At 38.6% G+C, this 15,908-nt stretch overlaps 1 protein-coding gene across 6 annotated transcripts; it reads right to left on the bottom strand.

The window, feature by feature from the left end:
- Positions 1–133: 133 nt before the first annotated feature.
- Positions 134–15,700, bottom strand: LOC121367473. Of its 6 annotated transcripts, none has more exons than XR_005957385.1 (6): positions 14,134–15,700; positions 11,993–13,294; positions 7,755–8,038; positions 5,046–5,214; positions 1,903–1,904; positions 134–536 (listed from the first exon to the last, which is right to left on the bottom strand). XR_005957385.1 is itself a non-coding variant. In XM_041491661.1 (6 exons), exons 1-6 carry the CDS (start codon positions 15,662–15,664, stop codon positions 500–502), a joined length of 3,969 nt encoding a protein of 1,322 aa, XP_041347595.1. In that variant the 5' UTR covers positions 15,665–15,700; the 3' UTR covers positions 134–499. The 6 variants fall into 6 exon arrangements, 4 of the variants coding, with proteins under 4 accessions (XP_041347595.1, XP_041347594.1, XP_041347596.1 ...); XM_041491661.1 differs by having other exon boundaries at positions 7,111–8,038; XR_005957384.1 differs by lacking the exon at positions 1,903–1,904.
- Between the last annotated feature and the right edge of the window lie 208 nt (positions 15,701–15,908).

The following is a 15,908-nucleotide window of genomic DNA, read 5'->3' as shown; positions in this document are numbered from 1 at the left end:
TGTATTTTGGCAGTCATTTTGGACGTCATGTTGAATATTTCAGAATGTTTTAAGGGTGCAAAGTCTGCACCCCTCGGATCCTCAATCAGCACCTTCAAAAAGATGCAAAAAACAGACTACGGTATACAACAAGTCATTAAAAAGATATTTATTACATATGCTACAACAAACTAGAAACACCGTTTACATAATGTTTTATCATTTAAAATTAGTCTTGTGAAATGATCTATAGATAATGTTATAAAAAAAAGTAAATAGTTTTTTGTTAACGCAAGGGGTTATAATAATTTTTCTATTGCACGGTATGTTTTTTCTGGAGATTGTTTCTCCCGAACACTATGAGTCTCGTCCGTACTATACTCTGCATAACCTTGACCTTGTGGAAGTCTGACTAGGACATGAAAACGGGGAACAGGATACACGTTTCTTTCCAGTAGCTTTCTCTCTGTGGTTGTGCCGCAGAATCGGATTGCTCAAACGTTCGCCGAATATCAAGATGTTATTTTCTTTTTTTCCACAACAGACTTTTTCTTTTTCTGTAAAAAAAAAAATCAATATTAGAAGATGGTTATTACATACATATATATATACACAAAGAAAAATGTTAAGCACCCCTAGCTGTAATTAGTACTGAAATAGCCCCATTCGTAAAAACTGCAAATTATGTGACGAATATGTCAAGAATGGTGTTCAAAATAATAGGAGAGTACAATGACAACTGTGACGTCCCACAACAGAACGACATGCACGTCCATCATGCCACCCATGCTTTGCTCAAAATGCGGTATCAATACACTGCAATTGTTGCCATTTAATGTCACTGTCTTGCATTGTTGAAATTTAATCGTTGAATATGGCACGTCGATGGTTATCAGAGGCCCAAAGATGGCGCATTATTGGTATGTATGCAACCGGCATGACCTTCAAAAGTCAACTGGGGTATCGTTACACCGTAATCAGCAGACTGATACGAAAACACGGGCATACCAATGCTGTAAAGGATCTCCCACAATCAGGGAGACTGCGCATGACATCACAGCGCGAGGACAGGGCCCTGCTTCGGCTCATACGTCGTCAACCCTTTGCTACATCTCCTGTTCTGGAGAGCCAATGGTTACCCAATAGACGGATGTTAGCCAGAACAGTGAGGAATCGTCTGAAAGTTTTGGGATTGAAGGCCAGAAGGGTCATTAAGCATCCCTTTCTTGCTGATAATCATGAGAGATGCCGTTTAGCGTGGTGTTTGGCCCAGATAGGATGGAATCTGAGGCCCTGGCGAAGAGTCCATTGGTACGACGAAAGCCGATTCCTGCTCCATGTCACAGATGGCCGATTGAGAGTTTGGAGACATAAAAATGCTGCCTACACACCCAGGAACGTACAACCTGTGACTTCGTATGGTGGAGGATCAGTAATGGTTTGGGGTTGCCTATCACATGATTGTAAGCTGGATCTTGTCACCATCCAAAGCATTATCAATGGTGTTCGGTACATTCGTAACGTCCTGCAACCAATTGTTGTGCCGCATTTTGACAACCATCCACTCCCCACCAGACCTCTGTACATGGATGACAACGCTAGGCCACATCGTTCCCGAGCAGTAACAGTTTTACTCCAAACTGAAGCTGTGACGACCATGCCCTGGCCGGCCATGAGTCCTGACCTAAACCCGCTAGAGCATGTTTGTGACATCTTGGGGTGTCGAGTACAGGCACTGACCCCACCTGTACAGACTCTGGTACAATTAGAGGCAGCTCTTCATTGATAATGGCATCAGTTGCCCATGCAGCACGATCAGACGACTTAAGATCTCACTATACAGATCACTTCCGGGTGAGAGTTCATTGATCACGGTCCACTATAGTTCCTAATTGTGGCACATGTTATGGTTCACATATTCACTTCTAGGATATGGTGAAGAATTAAAACAACATGTATGTTTAATAGTAAGCCTTCTGGCTGTATTTTGCCCATGTTATTTTGTAATATTGTGCATCGACCTTTTGGGACATGGGTATATTACGCAAGTGACAGCCGGAGTGAATCAGTTAATGAACCACCTGTTCGGACCGGTACTACAGCCAGATGCGGTCATATAGCAAAAAACTGAGACGGAAATGTTCACAATTTTGGAGTGAATATAAATGCTTATATAATGTATGTTCGCAATGGTGTATGTTGTTAGTGCCAACGAGAACCCGTTCTATGGGCAATCTTCGCTTGAAGTTGGGCAGTTTAACATGGCTTTCAATGGCAGATGACATCTGTGTAGTGAGACCTTACTGGAGGGATGAGACAAAGGGTGGAAGTTGTCATCCGGGCACTTGGTGGGTTTACCCGCTATTGATGATTTGTGTCATGAATGTCATCTGTGAACTTCAAATGACATTTTTCATCATCAATCATGATGTTGAGGTGTGTTTCTGACTATGCACCTCCATACTTATTGTGCCTCAGTTTTTGGCTCAAATACAGCATATTGCAATTCTTCTCAGAATCATGGTTAAAATTTCAAAACTGGATACACTTGTTATGTTTTCTTACTGTCAAAGATGTATTCTTGCAAAATACATTTGTTTTTCCGAGGTTATGTTATCAGGCTTTCAACGCCAAACCTCGTAAGACAAGTCATTGTGAAAAATACAGGGGGCGCTTAACTTGTTTCTGTGTGTGTGTGTGTGTGTGTATATATATATATATATATATATATATATATATATATATATATATAATCGGTTGAATCATGATAATCGGTTGGTACCAATCTATCAACCGAGTGGGGGTGGGGGGGCGTAGTTAATGCGCGGTCGGTCTAGGATCGATCCCTGTCGGTGCACCCATTAGGTTATTTCTCGTTCCAGCTAGTGTTCCACAACTGGTGTTACAAAGGCCGTGATATGTACTATCCTGTAGGATGGTGCATATAAAAAATCCCATGCTGCTAATCGAAAAGAGTAGCTCATAAAGTGGCGACAGCGGGTTTCCTCTCTCAATATCTGTATGGTCCTTTACCGTATGTCTGACGCCATATAACCGTAAATAAAATGTGTTGAGAGCGTCGTTAAATGAAATATTTCTTTCTTTGTTTCCAATCTATCAACGGGTGGTGACTACCGATCAACTTTCGATTCAGTTAGAATGATACAACTATAAGACGTCTCTGAATGATAACAACCATGCACCTATTGCTGTGTTCACCTGCATCTCTAGACATACAACTATAGGACGTCTCTGAATCATAACAACCATGCACCTACTGCTGTGTTCACCAGCATCTCTAGACATACAACTATAGGACGTCTCTGAATGATAACAACCATGCACCTACTGCTGTGTTCACCAGCATCTCTAGACATACAAATGGCCAATATTATCTTTAATAAATACAGTCGAACACTGTTGTGTGGATCGTGCTTGAATCGACATATCGTTTGTGTCGGTATGACTGGCCTTTTTTTTGGTTTTTATTCTTCCAGGAAACAGTTGGTGTAATTGCATTTTGTTGTTAAACCTGAACGACAAAACCGTATTATCATATCAAAATCGTGTCTTTGCACTAGGCAGAGTTGAAAGAAAATTAGGCATTGTCGTGAATGCTTCCATGATCAACCATAATGTGTTCGGCCTTAGGAGAACCGCCACTGCCCTGGGAGATTCGGAATCGCCGGAAGAAGGACTGCCATTCCCAAGACAAGCTTAAAAAAAACCCAAACTTACACAGGATAGCACTCAATGAAATAGATACAGCTGTGATGACATTCACCCATGAATCACTGTAAAAACCGTGATGATGTCGGGTGTTCACGAAAGTTGAGCATATCCTGTCCCATCGGTGGCACCAGTCATGAGCACAACTTACAAGTCCATAGTTGAAATGTACAAGATTTTAGCAAAAAATATGAAATGGCGTGTACAACGTCAACATAGGGTATTGCATCATATATCAAAACTTTGTTATAAATTCCTCTTCTTTTTTTTCTTTTTTCTTCTTTTTTTCTTCTATATTTTCCAATTGTGCCAATATCTGCAGTGTGTTTAATTCCAGAATCTGTACAAATTTCCCCTGCGCGTGCTGTAACCTCACCGTGGTGCAGGGGTGTAACATTCTCTTTGATAATGGCCAATACAGCACAAATTGAAATTTTGAGTAAAAGTCAGTATCTATCTGTAATTTTTGTGTTTTTTGCACAGTTCTTTACACTGTTTTTTATTTAAATCTTGAACTTTTATATTGATGTTGATCATCGCCTTGTTTGCATTACCATAGATTGACACCCGGTGGCCGGTGTGTTTTTCTTGCTGGGGTGTCGTTGGACATTCATTCATTCATTTACACTGTTTTTATTTAAATCTTGAATTTTTATATTGATGTTGATCATCACCTTATTTGTTTGCATTACCATAGATTGACACCCAATAGCCGATGTATTTTTCGTGTTGGGGTGTCGTTAAACATTCATTCATTCTGTCCCAATTTTAAAAGATTATTAAGTTGCATGGTTCAGCAGTTGTAGTAAGCATACATGTGCACGGCGGTACGATTGATTGATTGATCGACTGATTGATTTTATTACCTTTCCATTCTTTCATTTTTTTTTTTTATTTTTTTTTAATTCGATAAAATAAACTTATATACATGTATATAGTTTTTAAATATGACATTTTTTATTTGTACATTTAGTTTTACATATTCTCCTCTCTCTCTCTCTCTCTCTCTCTCTCTCTCTCTCTCTCTCTCTCTCTCTCTCTCTCTCTCTCTCTCTCTCTCTCTCTCTCTCTCTCTTCATCCCTGTTTTGAGAGGCTAGGTCGAGGGATGTAATATATTGGTCGCCTGAGAATGTTGGGGATAGATGTATGTATGCATGTGTATGCTAATGTGCTGGAATACTGTAGGTGTCCTTTTCAGGCGAGTGTCTAAAAAATTTAGCGGGGGTAGGGGCGGGGGATTCGAGTCATGTTACCCCAGAAAATGCATTTAAACAAAAGAAAAAGAAACGTTCAACCCCCAATCCCAACCCCCACTCCACACCTGTGGACAACTAACTTTTTTTCTGTGGCGAGTCATTCCACTAGTAGACGGCCGGTTTCTTAATGCACTGTGCACGCGTGGTTGGTTGCGCTCAGTCTTCAAGTTGTGTTTTGAACTGTCTGGCATAGACGTGGCTCCTGCCAATGATACCAAGTGTCCACTGGGTAGAAATGTCTCTTTGACACTGTTCATAAAAGAGCATTCATTAATTCATTTACTAGTCACAAGAGTTTCAGGCCACATGGACACTGCGTCTGAGAGGGGTAGCCCATTCGCTGTGCCAGTGATCGGGAAACGCTCTTAAAGTTAATGGATGACGGAATGGCTCACGGAATCTCGCTACTTGTCTCATGGATATGCTATCATTCGGACATGGCAGGGCTCGACCAGTCCAGAATGCTCAGTTTACGTTTTGGTGGCATGGTTATTCTAAGCAGATTACAAAGAAATTTATACCCTTCCAAACCTAATCAAACATGAAACGTGTGAACATAAAAAAGGAGTCTTACATGTACGTGCACCATGCAGTTTTCAGGCAGGTGCCCTGCTTAGTCAGAAATATGTATATATATTTTTAAAAGTCAAACAATCTTGGATTTGTTTAATGCATTTGTCATAGATAGATATTCTTTATTGCCTCCATAAAATGAAGATTGATAAATGATTCACAGATATGTAACAGAATACAGGAATAATAACATTTTCCAACCTATCACCGCCACTGATTATTATTATTATTATTATTTTTATTTTATTTTATTTTTATTTTATTTTATTTTGTTTTTAAAAAAATACGGCAAAATTTGATACTGGCCCTTAACTTGTGGTGATTAATATTTAAACTCGTTTTCGGGCTGATATTTACAATCAAGCTTCAAACACGAAGTCGTGGACACAACCTTCAACTATCTGGGTTATCTACCCTGGACAGTGTAATAATGGTTGCTTGTTAGTGGTTAGTGAGAGACACGTCGGCGTATACGTAGCAGGCCTTACTGAAGTTGTTAAAAACTCGTCATGGGGATGCGAACGTTTGACTTTCCTAGCTCAAGTTCGATGGCTTTAAAACAACTAAACAAGTTAAAAGAGGAAACAAATGGGAATACACACTGGTCGGGCTGACGTGCCTTTATATTTTTGTTGCCTTGTTTGTAAATGGAATGGAATGTCGCTTTCCCCCATGTAATCTAGGTCAGAAAGAAATCGCCACATTTAGCATTTAATAATCCAGTTCATCATAATTTCGTAACATTATTTCAGGTCCGTAAGACCAGTTATTGAAGTGGGGATGTGCGAGTATATTATTTTCCCCACGAATGTTTTATCGTTGGGTTGCTCTAAATGTTTTTCGGGTACAGCTGGATAATAGTACTGCAATATTGCTATAATTTCGAGGGGAGGGGGTGTCTCTGTAATTTTATTGTGGTTCATAGGCCCATGCATGCCTTATGTATGTCTCATTCCCCACCCCATGTTCATGCACATGTGGATCCTTCACATTGAAAATGTACATAGTAGTATAATATAGCCATTTATCTTGCTGATTGCAACTTTAAGTAACTGCTAAACTGTTTATGGACGTTACCTTAAGGATTATACCTTAGACGCGCTATATAGCACAGACATCAGCAGTGTTAGCCATTCGAAATTTGACAGCAAATGGACACTTTGCTAAAGGTTTGACTGGATTTAAAATCATGGTCTCCCGTCGGCAATCTTGGGACTATGTCACGGATCGTCTGAATCTCTCCTTAATGAAAGTAATCAAAATGAAGCGCAACGGTATACTAGATAGTCCGTCTCGGTCAGTACTCTACAAGCAGATGAAGAGACTGTGCCTATCGAAGTGCCCAGAAAATCCAGGGTTTTATAGGTGACTATAGCGCATGTATTTCATTTTAGTGATAAAGATGTAATACCTTTGTTGGCTGGATATTTCTTGGGAAGTGTTCCACGTGTGTATACTATAATATAATGTATGTAATGCATTTTGGTGTACTTCGGAATGCTGTAGATGATTAAAACAAATCGAAACCCATCTCAACAACAAATCTAGACTCCGCCCCTAACTTTAGGTCACCTGGGTTTTTCCATTAGTCTTGGCCACGAAGGACGATTGCGTATTCTAAATGCAGGGAACATATCGCTACTGGACATGTCCGGGATCTGATTAATTGTCTTTAACCGCAGGGTCCTGTCATCCAGCAGCTTGGGAAGCAGTTTCGTTAATGCGGCACCCTTGTGTTTGCGGATCTGACATCTCCCTGGCACTTGTCCTTGGACTAAGGAGGGTTTGAAAGGCTCTTTTAGAAGATCCTCTCTCCACAAATGCCAAGACATCTCTTCCTTTGTGCCCCCATTAGACGCTATGAACGTTGTTTGATTCAGTTTTGGTGTGCTATTGGTGATGGGAAGATTGCTTAATCGCCTTCTGTTGTTGGTTCGTTCAAAAAAGATCATAGTTTTCGTTGAAAACAAAGTGGAAGTTTGTTCGCATTTGGGACTTTGCAACGACAAAATGCCAGATGACTTTCGACCCTTCCCTAAACTCATCAACCTAGAACCATTTGCATCACGACCAGGGCTTAGCTGGTCATTGTATGATATGTGTGGGTATTTCGAACTCGAATCAGAAGTGGCTGCCGACAAGTTCAGAGTTGATCCAAATCTTTTTGAGTCCATACCTTCGTTTTGTGTATCGGACTCTGAATGAGAGAAACGTACCTTTTTGATGCTCAGTTTCCTTAAATATCTTCGCTTTTTCCGTATTTGATGTCTTACACGTTTTGTTCTGGCTAGCAGTTTAGATGGTTTGGAATCGTCCTCAGACGTTGAGTTGCCAGTACCACTCGAACTACTAGATCCAGTATTTGTTCTAGAAGATTTCTTGCGTTTCCTCCTCCTCCTCTTCTTTCTGTTCTTTTTGCATTTCTTTCGCTTCCATTTGTCATACATCAAGTCAATATTGGGAACGTATAGTACTGATGGTCCTTGACGTAGTAATAAACCTGTAAAATAAATGGTTATTGTATGGTATGGTACAGTATGGTATGACATGACATGGCATGACAAGGCATATGGTATGGTATATGGTATGGTGTGGAATGGCATGGTATGGTATAGTATGGTTTTGTATGGTATCTATGTGACACTTGTTCATGCTATATTGTATGTATCTTTTTAAAATGAAATCTTTCTCTAGAAAAAATACTTTATTCGACCCTGATATTGTTATACATCAAGCGAGCGCTGTGCTACTGAGCTACGTCCCTCCCCCTGTGTGAATTAAGACCTTAAATAATGATTTTTTAAACCTTGAAATGCATCTCACGAAAGTTGGCGGGTGTATCGCAGCATTGGACCGACAACAAAGGTATGGTATGGTATGATATGGTATATATCATATATGTGACGATTGTTAAAAAGAGACTCTTTTGTGTGACACAAGGGTTGAACATTCAAAGTGGTTCAAATAGCCATATGTAATACCATATATGATGAAAACCCACAGCAATTATGGAGATACACGAATCAAAGAAAATACCACAATGGTTTACTCTTGAATGAACTCCAGAATTTCCTTTCTACTAAAAAAAGATCCTATTTGTTTCAAAACAAAAGCTACGTTATGATTTTAAAGCAAAACTAACCAAGTACATAATACATGGATAAAATGCCTTAGAACCATATTAAAATCGTCAATTTTGAAAACAAAATATTCCAATTTCTTCAGATGTTTGAAAAAAGAGACATTTTTACTTCAAGAAGTTTGTGTGACAAAATGGTTAGGCAAGATTAACCACATCGTTTTAGTTTCCTTGATAATACAGATCATTTTGAACAAATGATCAAAATTTTGACTCGATATCTTCTCAAACGGCACCACAATTAATCACTGAACATGTTAAACATTGGTATATTGTTACACTCCTAACATATATCAAGTTAAAATGCTTATGCTCATGTAATTGTTTTATGGTTAAATTATGATATGATATAATCATACAGTACTATGTAAATAGAACCCATAGAAAACGTTTAGTCTTAATCTACATGTATAAGATAAAACAAATAGGTAGTTTTGTTTTAATTTGCATACCTATAAATGAAAAAGTCCCTGCTCGTATTAAACACAAACAACATCAGTACAGTCATACTTAGTTGTATGCTATACAGTTCTTCCAATCACACATTGAAGAAATGTAACAAAAATATTCAAGTTCTTCTGCCAGGCATATTATAACATGGACCAACATTACATGTGGTGTTACACTCCTGATGACATCATATCTAAACTACAGCACACAAACTTGATGGAATATCATTCACAAGGTGTGGTATAGTTAAATTTTTTATGGAAACTTGTAGTAATTAAATATTTTATTTTATTTTAACAAACTTGCACTTTTGCTGAAAACAAAACATGAAGTAAAGCTCATAGAACACGTGAGGTTTCTACGTTAAAGGTAGACTAAACTCCAACAAGAGCCTTATGTGTTGGAAAGATGCATACCCGGACCACCAACACATAATGACACTTTAACAAATGAAAAACGTGTAATTTTAGAATTAATAAAAAAACATGATTATTCCTGCTAACTGGGGGCAGCCATTTTGTTTCATTTTTGTGACGTCCGGTGGTATAGCTTGGGGCCAAATGACGTCAGCTCAGGTCCAACTTCTCTATAATGCACAGTGTAAACAAATGCTCTAATTTACAAGGCGCTTCGCTTTCGTCAACCTGACTTGTAAAACAACATAAATGACTTGATAGTATAATAAACTATTTAACTAAATATATTTCAATTTGCATCAATATAACGAAATGGAGTTATAGTATTTTTTTCTTTTAAAAAATCCAAAGAAAAAATGCATATTATTAGGCCTATTGGTAGGATACGTTCGAGCAAAAACGACCACTCACGATACCCAAGTGATACTTTTCTTTTCTTTGGGACGACGTAATTGGTCAGTTTTGTGATTTTAGATGGGAAAGTCTACTTAATCAAGGGTTTTACAGAATTACTTACAGTAATAAAGCTGGTAAAGTCCATTACGATTTGAGGTTATCACACAATACCATGTGATCTTAATAAAAGCGGCATGTCTTTTTAGTGTGTCTAGACACAGTGTCTAGGGACCGTCTAAATATACACCTGCCAATCAAGAACCACAGGTATAGGTCACGGAAAGAAAAGAAAAGACCAATTAACCAAGAAAACACTCCGACTATTATTTCAGTACGTGGGTTAATTTATATACAAAATATAATACAGTTATTTCAACATTTTGACAATGGTGGTTTATTTTGTATTGAAAAATAAACCACATATACACGTTGCTGTGTTACTGGGATGATTATTATTACAGAACATTGCGATGCAACCGCAAAAATCAGGTATGTTTTGTTTCTTCAGTTCGAAGACTAATTCCTGACGTGACACGTTAGGTATTACGTAACCACCAGCTCGCCAGAGGGCGTATTCACTGGGATGGTACAAAATGGCTGCGCCCGTATATATATAATAGCCGTCAGATTTAACCGTTTTATTAATTAACTATACGATTATACTTGTTAAGCAATAATGTGCATTATGTATTGTTGTATATGCACACCAGTACAAAAGCCTTGCTTTAGCATTCCTTTAACAAACAATGAAACCAGAACTTATATCTCTTCTGAGCTGTCGTATGTACAACATGCACTTTATCAATAAGATGAAAATGTTCAAGAACCCATTTGTTCACTACGAGTAAGTATGCTATGGATAGTTCACGTCAGGGGTGTAACATTCAACTCCAAATACGATTTTAGGATTTTTATTAATATTAAATAAGACTTCATGTATTTTGTTGTAACTACTGAAGGTAACTACATTCTGATGAGAAACGTTGTTTGACAAAAGAACTGCAATTAACTTTAGTGATTATATCTAAATGTATGCTAATATTAGTTGTATTTACTATTATTTGCAAGAAAATGTCATAATACGATTTTTAAAACTTTAATTTTTTTATAAATATGAGCTTTAAAACGAAGCTGAAAATGTTACTCCTGACATGACAGTATATGGGATCTATGAAATCATGAAGCAGGAATAATGTTTTGGATGATGATCCTGCATTTCAGGCTACCATACTTCAGTGTAATAGAGATTGACTTAAAAGACCAGACAATACAATAGGCAAGAATACCTAAACAAACCCGTCCCAGAATCGACCCCTGGCGAGGTCAGAGGTCGGATTTGTGATGGGCGAGCCTAAACCATTTTTTGGATAGGGGCACGTAAATAGAGTACCCATACTCATACCCAAACAAAGGATGTATATTACTCTTCACATTTAAGGGTAGCTGACATTATTTTGCATTAACCATGCAGAAATGTAAATACAAACATTATAAGCACATGGATTTGTAGGGAGTGATATAGGTATTTTAAAACAAGGCCTTTGGAAAAACATTACTTTCTTTTTAAAAATGACGTAACCTCTCAACATTGATTTTTGAACCCGTTTTTCGTGCAAGTAGGGGCAGCTCTTTTATGACCTGTTTGTCGATCTCCAAAATTCAATACATCCATTTAATTTACAACAGGTCTGAAAAGAAGTTGTCACAAAAATGCCAGGACCTCCAAACATCATTGTATTGTGCCTTATTTTCACACATCAATCATCTGAAATTAAACTTTCAGTTGCTACGTTACACGAAAGTGTTACACACCTGGCCATGTTTATGTATATGTTGTTTTTTAATGTATTCATGGAATCAAATAATTTTGTTACACAATATACATACAGAGATGAACCATCAAAAGAGATATATTTTTTAAAAATGGATTTGATAAATATTATTGCATTTAGAGCCAAACATGTGAAATGATACTTTTTCACCATTGTACCTAGTTTTAAGTTGCAGTCTCTACATAGCAAAATAATACATCAAAACCTGTTATCATACTAACCTGGTAATGACTTTAGACATTTTGGATTGCCTGCTAGTGGGTGATTGTCATCACTGGATGGATCGGAGGAGTCTCCCGTGTTATCCAGAGTGGCTGAATTTGTATCATTTCTGAAGTCTCTATATCTCGGTACCTCGTGTAAGCTCATCACATGACCAGGCTCAGCCCTTCTGTTCAGACTCAGACCTTTTCCTTTGTTACCATCGTGATCTGGACAGTATTGTGGTTCGCGTACATTTCTTATACGGCTAGAGTCAGTGGTGTTAGTTCCTTCCAGACATTCTTCAAGGTGGTCCTCAGTCTTTTGAGCCCGTTGATTCGCATGCACACTCGTTAAACTACAGTCGATGGATTTATTCTTTTGCGAACCTGTTTTAACAGAAGTCTGAGACTTTAGGGAGCATAGGTGTCCACACCAGAAACCGGGTTCAGTGGCATTCTTTCTTTTGCAACTTTCAACGTTTTCATTCGCTACTAGTTTCTTTACTGCATAAAATGTTGTTGTCGTGGAACTGGTTTGTCGTACCATACTGTTTGTTTCGGTAATTTTTCTTTTGTTGCCTTTCTGTTCAACTGTAGTCGGTGGCCCGTCATTTTGACTCTGATGTTCAACACAAATCTCATCCTTAAAGTGTCTAGAACGCGAAAGCAGCTTTTCTGTGGCATTGTCATCAAACAGTCTGCCACTAACAGACGTTTCTTGTTTCAAGTCTTTATACCGATTAGATGACGACATCTTCCATGACTGGTGTACTTCGTTATTTATCTGATCTTTGTGGAGAGGGTGCTTGTCCATTGCACTCGTGTTATCTGGTTCATGGTTTGCAGTATTTAAACTTCTCCCTTTTGACCATTTTAAAGAGTATTGTTTCGCCTTAGTCACTCTATCTGAACACATGCCATCTGTTACTTTATTTTCAAGCACTTCACCAACGTGCTTCCCACTGCTGACACCATGTACCGAGAAGCTTTCTTTGTGGTGCTGTACATCGTCAGCGATGTCATTAAGATGTCCACGGTTGTTTTCTGTACTTCCTTTCCCAGACTGACATGCATCGACTGAAGTACCGGGCATTGTAGTTCTCTCCCTTGTTTTTTCTGGTAGTGACGTCAACGTTGATCTGGAACTACTAAACTGTTGTAATGACGTTCCATTAGAGGGCAGTACAACTTGTGGTGTGGCGTTTGTACAGCATCCTACAGAAAATCTGCTGGAATTGCTGTCTAAATGTGTTGAGTAAGCTGGACGTTGGAGTGATCGGACCGTGTGATGCAGGTCATCAACGCCCTTGGTGTGTACATCTGAAAACAGAGTATATTGTCGGATCTAACACTATCTAAAGGCATGTTCAAGAGGTCGAGAGATCGCGAAAGTTCGCTAAACGTGTTATAGGATGAATGGTCAGAGCCGGTTTATCCAAGAAGCACATGTAGCACGTGCTATGGTTCTCGCGCTTCAGGGGCCCCCGCGGTGATCTGTGCATTTACTTTCCCCTGGTAATTTTCCCCCTCTCCCCGAGGGGGTTAAAAAATATATATCCTGGAAGGAAGACCCGCTGTTATTAGTGCTACAGACCCCGCGGATCCTTAAACTGGCTACGGTATGTGAAAGGTCGCTACATTGTTCGCAAGTGCTTTCCCTCCTGAACATGCCTCGAGTTGGATTAAACAAAGTGATGTCCATTTAAAAATCTACATCTGCTTTTATAAGCACATGCGTCTGAAAATTTAATTTTGTGATGAAAGTATGAATTAATATGCTCACGTGGAATTTTGCTAATATATTTGGACAAACTGTGGAGCAGAAATCAGTTTTGCATAACAAGTACAACATTTATTAAAAAGAAAATAGGTTTGAATCCTACAAACACAAGTGTAACCAAAACACACCAGTTGTACAGATATGGGATATTTTCAGTGAAAAATTGTAGATATCTCCATTTAAGAAGATCCGTAAAATATTTTAAAATAGAAAGTGTACACTGGCACTATTCAAACATTACAATTCGTTACATATCGTAACGAATTTTATTATAATAACCGTTTTCAAAACATCTTACGTAGGCCTATCTAGTCATATCAAAATGGATATAGAAATGCTCAGTTTTGCAAGTTGACGTGAGAATTCATTTTTCTATCACCTGTCGTGTCTCGGTCTTCAAGGCATTTGCCTACCACTAGAGGACGCTGCATTTCGCACGGTAATTGAACACATGTATCCACTGGGCGATCACAAGAATGTGACTGAGTATCTGGCTTAATGTATTCTTTTTCAGTGCATTCACGGCGACTGCTTTGAGAGTGAATGTTCGTGACATTTCCATCTTGTAAGGCTGAATTTGAGTTGACATATCCTTTGTTACGTCGAACAGACGCTTGATCATCTTTTGAACACGTGACAGTCTTCGTACTTCTAGTGGACTGTTCTACAGTATAACTGGCTGCTAGATGGTGTTCTAAACTTTGTTCTATAGTACAATTTTGATTCGAACATTCTTCTACAGCTGATGTATGTTTTAAATGTTGTTCTGCTGTAGGACTTTGTTTCAAATGTTGTTCTGCTGTAGGACTTTGTTTCAGATGTTGTTCTGCTGTAGGACTTTGTTTCAAATGTTGCTCCGCTGTAGGACGTTGTTTCATATGTTGTTCTGCTCTAGGACTTTGTTTCAAATGTTGTTCTGCTGTAGGACTTTGTTTCAAATGTTGCTCCGCTGTGGATCTCTGTTCTATACTAGCGGACATGGAACACATTATTTCTACAGGGTTTTCTGCAGGTTTCTGCTCTAAATGTCTCGCTGTAGATATTTGTTTAAGACATTCTGCTACATTTGAACTGTGTTTTGATATTTCATGTTCATGAATGTTTTTCTCTAGACATTTTACAGTTTGGTTCTGTTTTGGACGTTGTTTTATAGTGTGTTTTTGTTCTGAAAGATTTTGTTTAGTTATTTCTTCCGTTTTAAGTCCTTGTAATCTAGAAGTACTCAACAACTGCATTCTTTCTTTACCTTTAGAGAGACTGTCGTTGCTAATTGTTTCTTTTTCACGTGTTCCTTCTGTTGGGATATTCACCAAATGGAGTGTCGGTTTCCCTATAGATGAATTCTTATTGCCAGTTGCTTCCTTGCCACAAATTGATTCTCTTGGTGTGCTCGACAACTCGCCTCTACGTTGACCTGCAGATGAACAGTGCTTTTTGAACGCTGCAGTGTTATCGTTGTGCTTTATGTGAGAGTTTTGCAATCCACCTCCATTATGTTTAACTTTAGAAGAACTGAGACTCTCAGATGATTCAGTCCCATTGAGTTCCTGTCTGGAAGTGCTTGGCAACCACATTTTCTCTCCGCATATACTACTATTACTGCCAACTACTTCAATTTCAAAGGTTTGTTCCTTATGCGTCCTTGGCGATCCAGTTGTATTCTTTCTCTTCGAGGCACTGACCGGTCTAGGTGAGTGTTTTGTGGGAGTAATCGAACCAGTGAGTGCAATGGAGACATCATTCCTTTTCACGGGGCCATGCTGCGTCGCAGTGGGAGATTCTCTGCTGTTTGAGGATTTCGTGGAACCTTCTTCATGACTCCTTAAATATGACTGCAGTCCTGTCACCTGAAGCTGGCTGGCACAGCTGTCAAGGTCTGTACCTAAAACATAGTCTTGAAAACTGAACATATTTAGTACAGCACAGGGCCTTACCTAGCCCAAACTAAATGGTTTGCAGTAAAACTACATATATACTACTCAAAAGAATTTAAGGGTCAAAAATTTATAACCAAATAAGTTTCAGAGTGTATTAGATTGATGATGTAAACTACACCAAAATTTTTATTTATTGTTCCATATTTACAAAAACCACAAATAAACGTCACTGTATACAAGAAAGTCACATGACATGCTGTCAAAGTTGAAGGTTGTC

Source organism: Gigantopelta aegis, chromosome 3 (genome assembly GCF_016097555.1).
Source record: "Gigantopelta aegis isolate Gae_Host chromosome 3, Gae_host_genome, whole genome shotgun sequence".
In the NCBI taxonomy this organism is placed as follows: Eukaryota; Metazoa; Mollusca; class Gastropoda; order Neomphalida; family Peltospiridae; genus Gigantopelta; species Gigantopelta aegis.
This window is presented reverse-complemented; position numbering and strand designations above follow the sequence as displayed.

Excerpts from the sequence above, each read along its gene's own strand:
- LOC121367473 (XM_041491660.1), bottom strand. The coding sequence starts at position 15,664 with ATGTTCAGTTTTCAAGACTATGTTTTAGGTACAGACCTTGACAGCTGT. Across the intron at positions 13,295-14,133 it reads TGAAGACCGAGACACGACAG|ATGTACACACCAAGGGCGTT; the intron begins GTGATAGAAAAA and ends CTCTGTTTTCAG. Across the intron at positions 537-5,045 it reads TGACTCGCCACAGAAAAAAA|AAAAAGAAAAAGTCTGTTGT; the intron begins GTTAGTTGTCCA and ends TTTTTTTTACAG.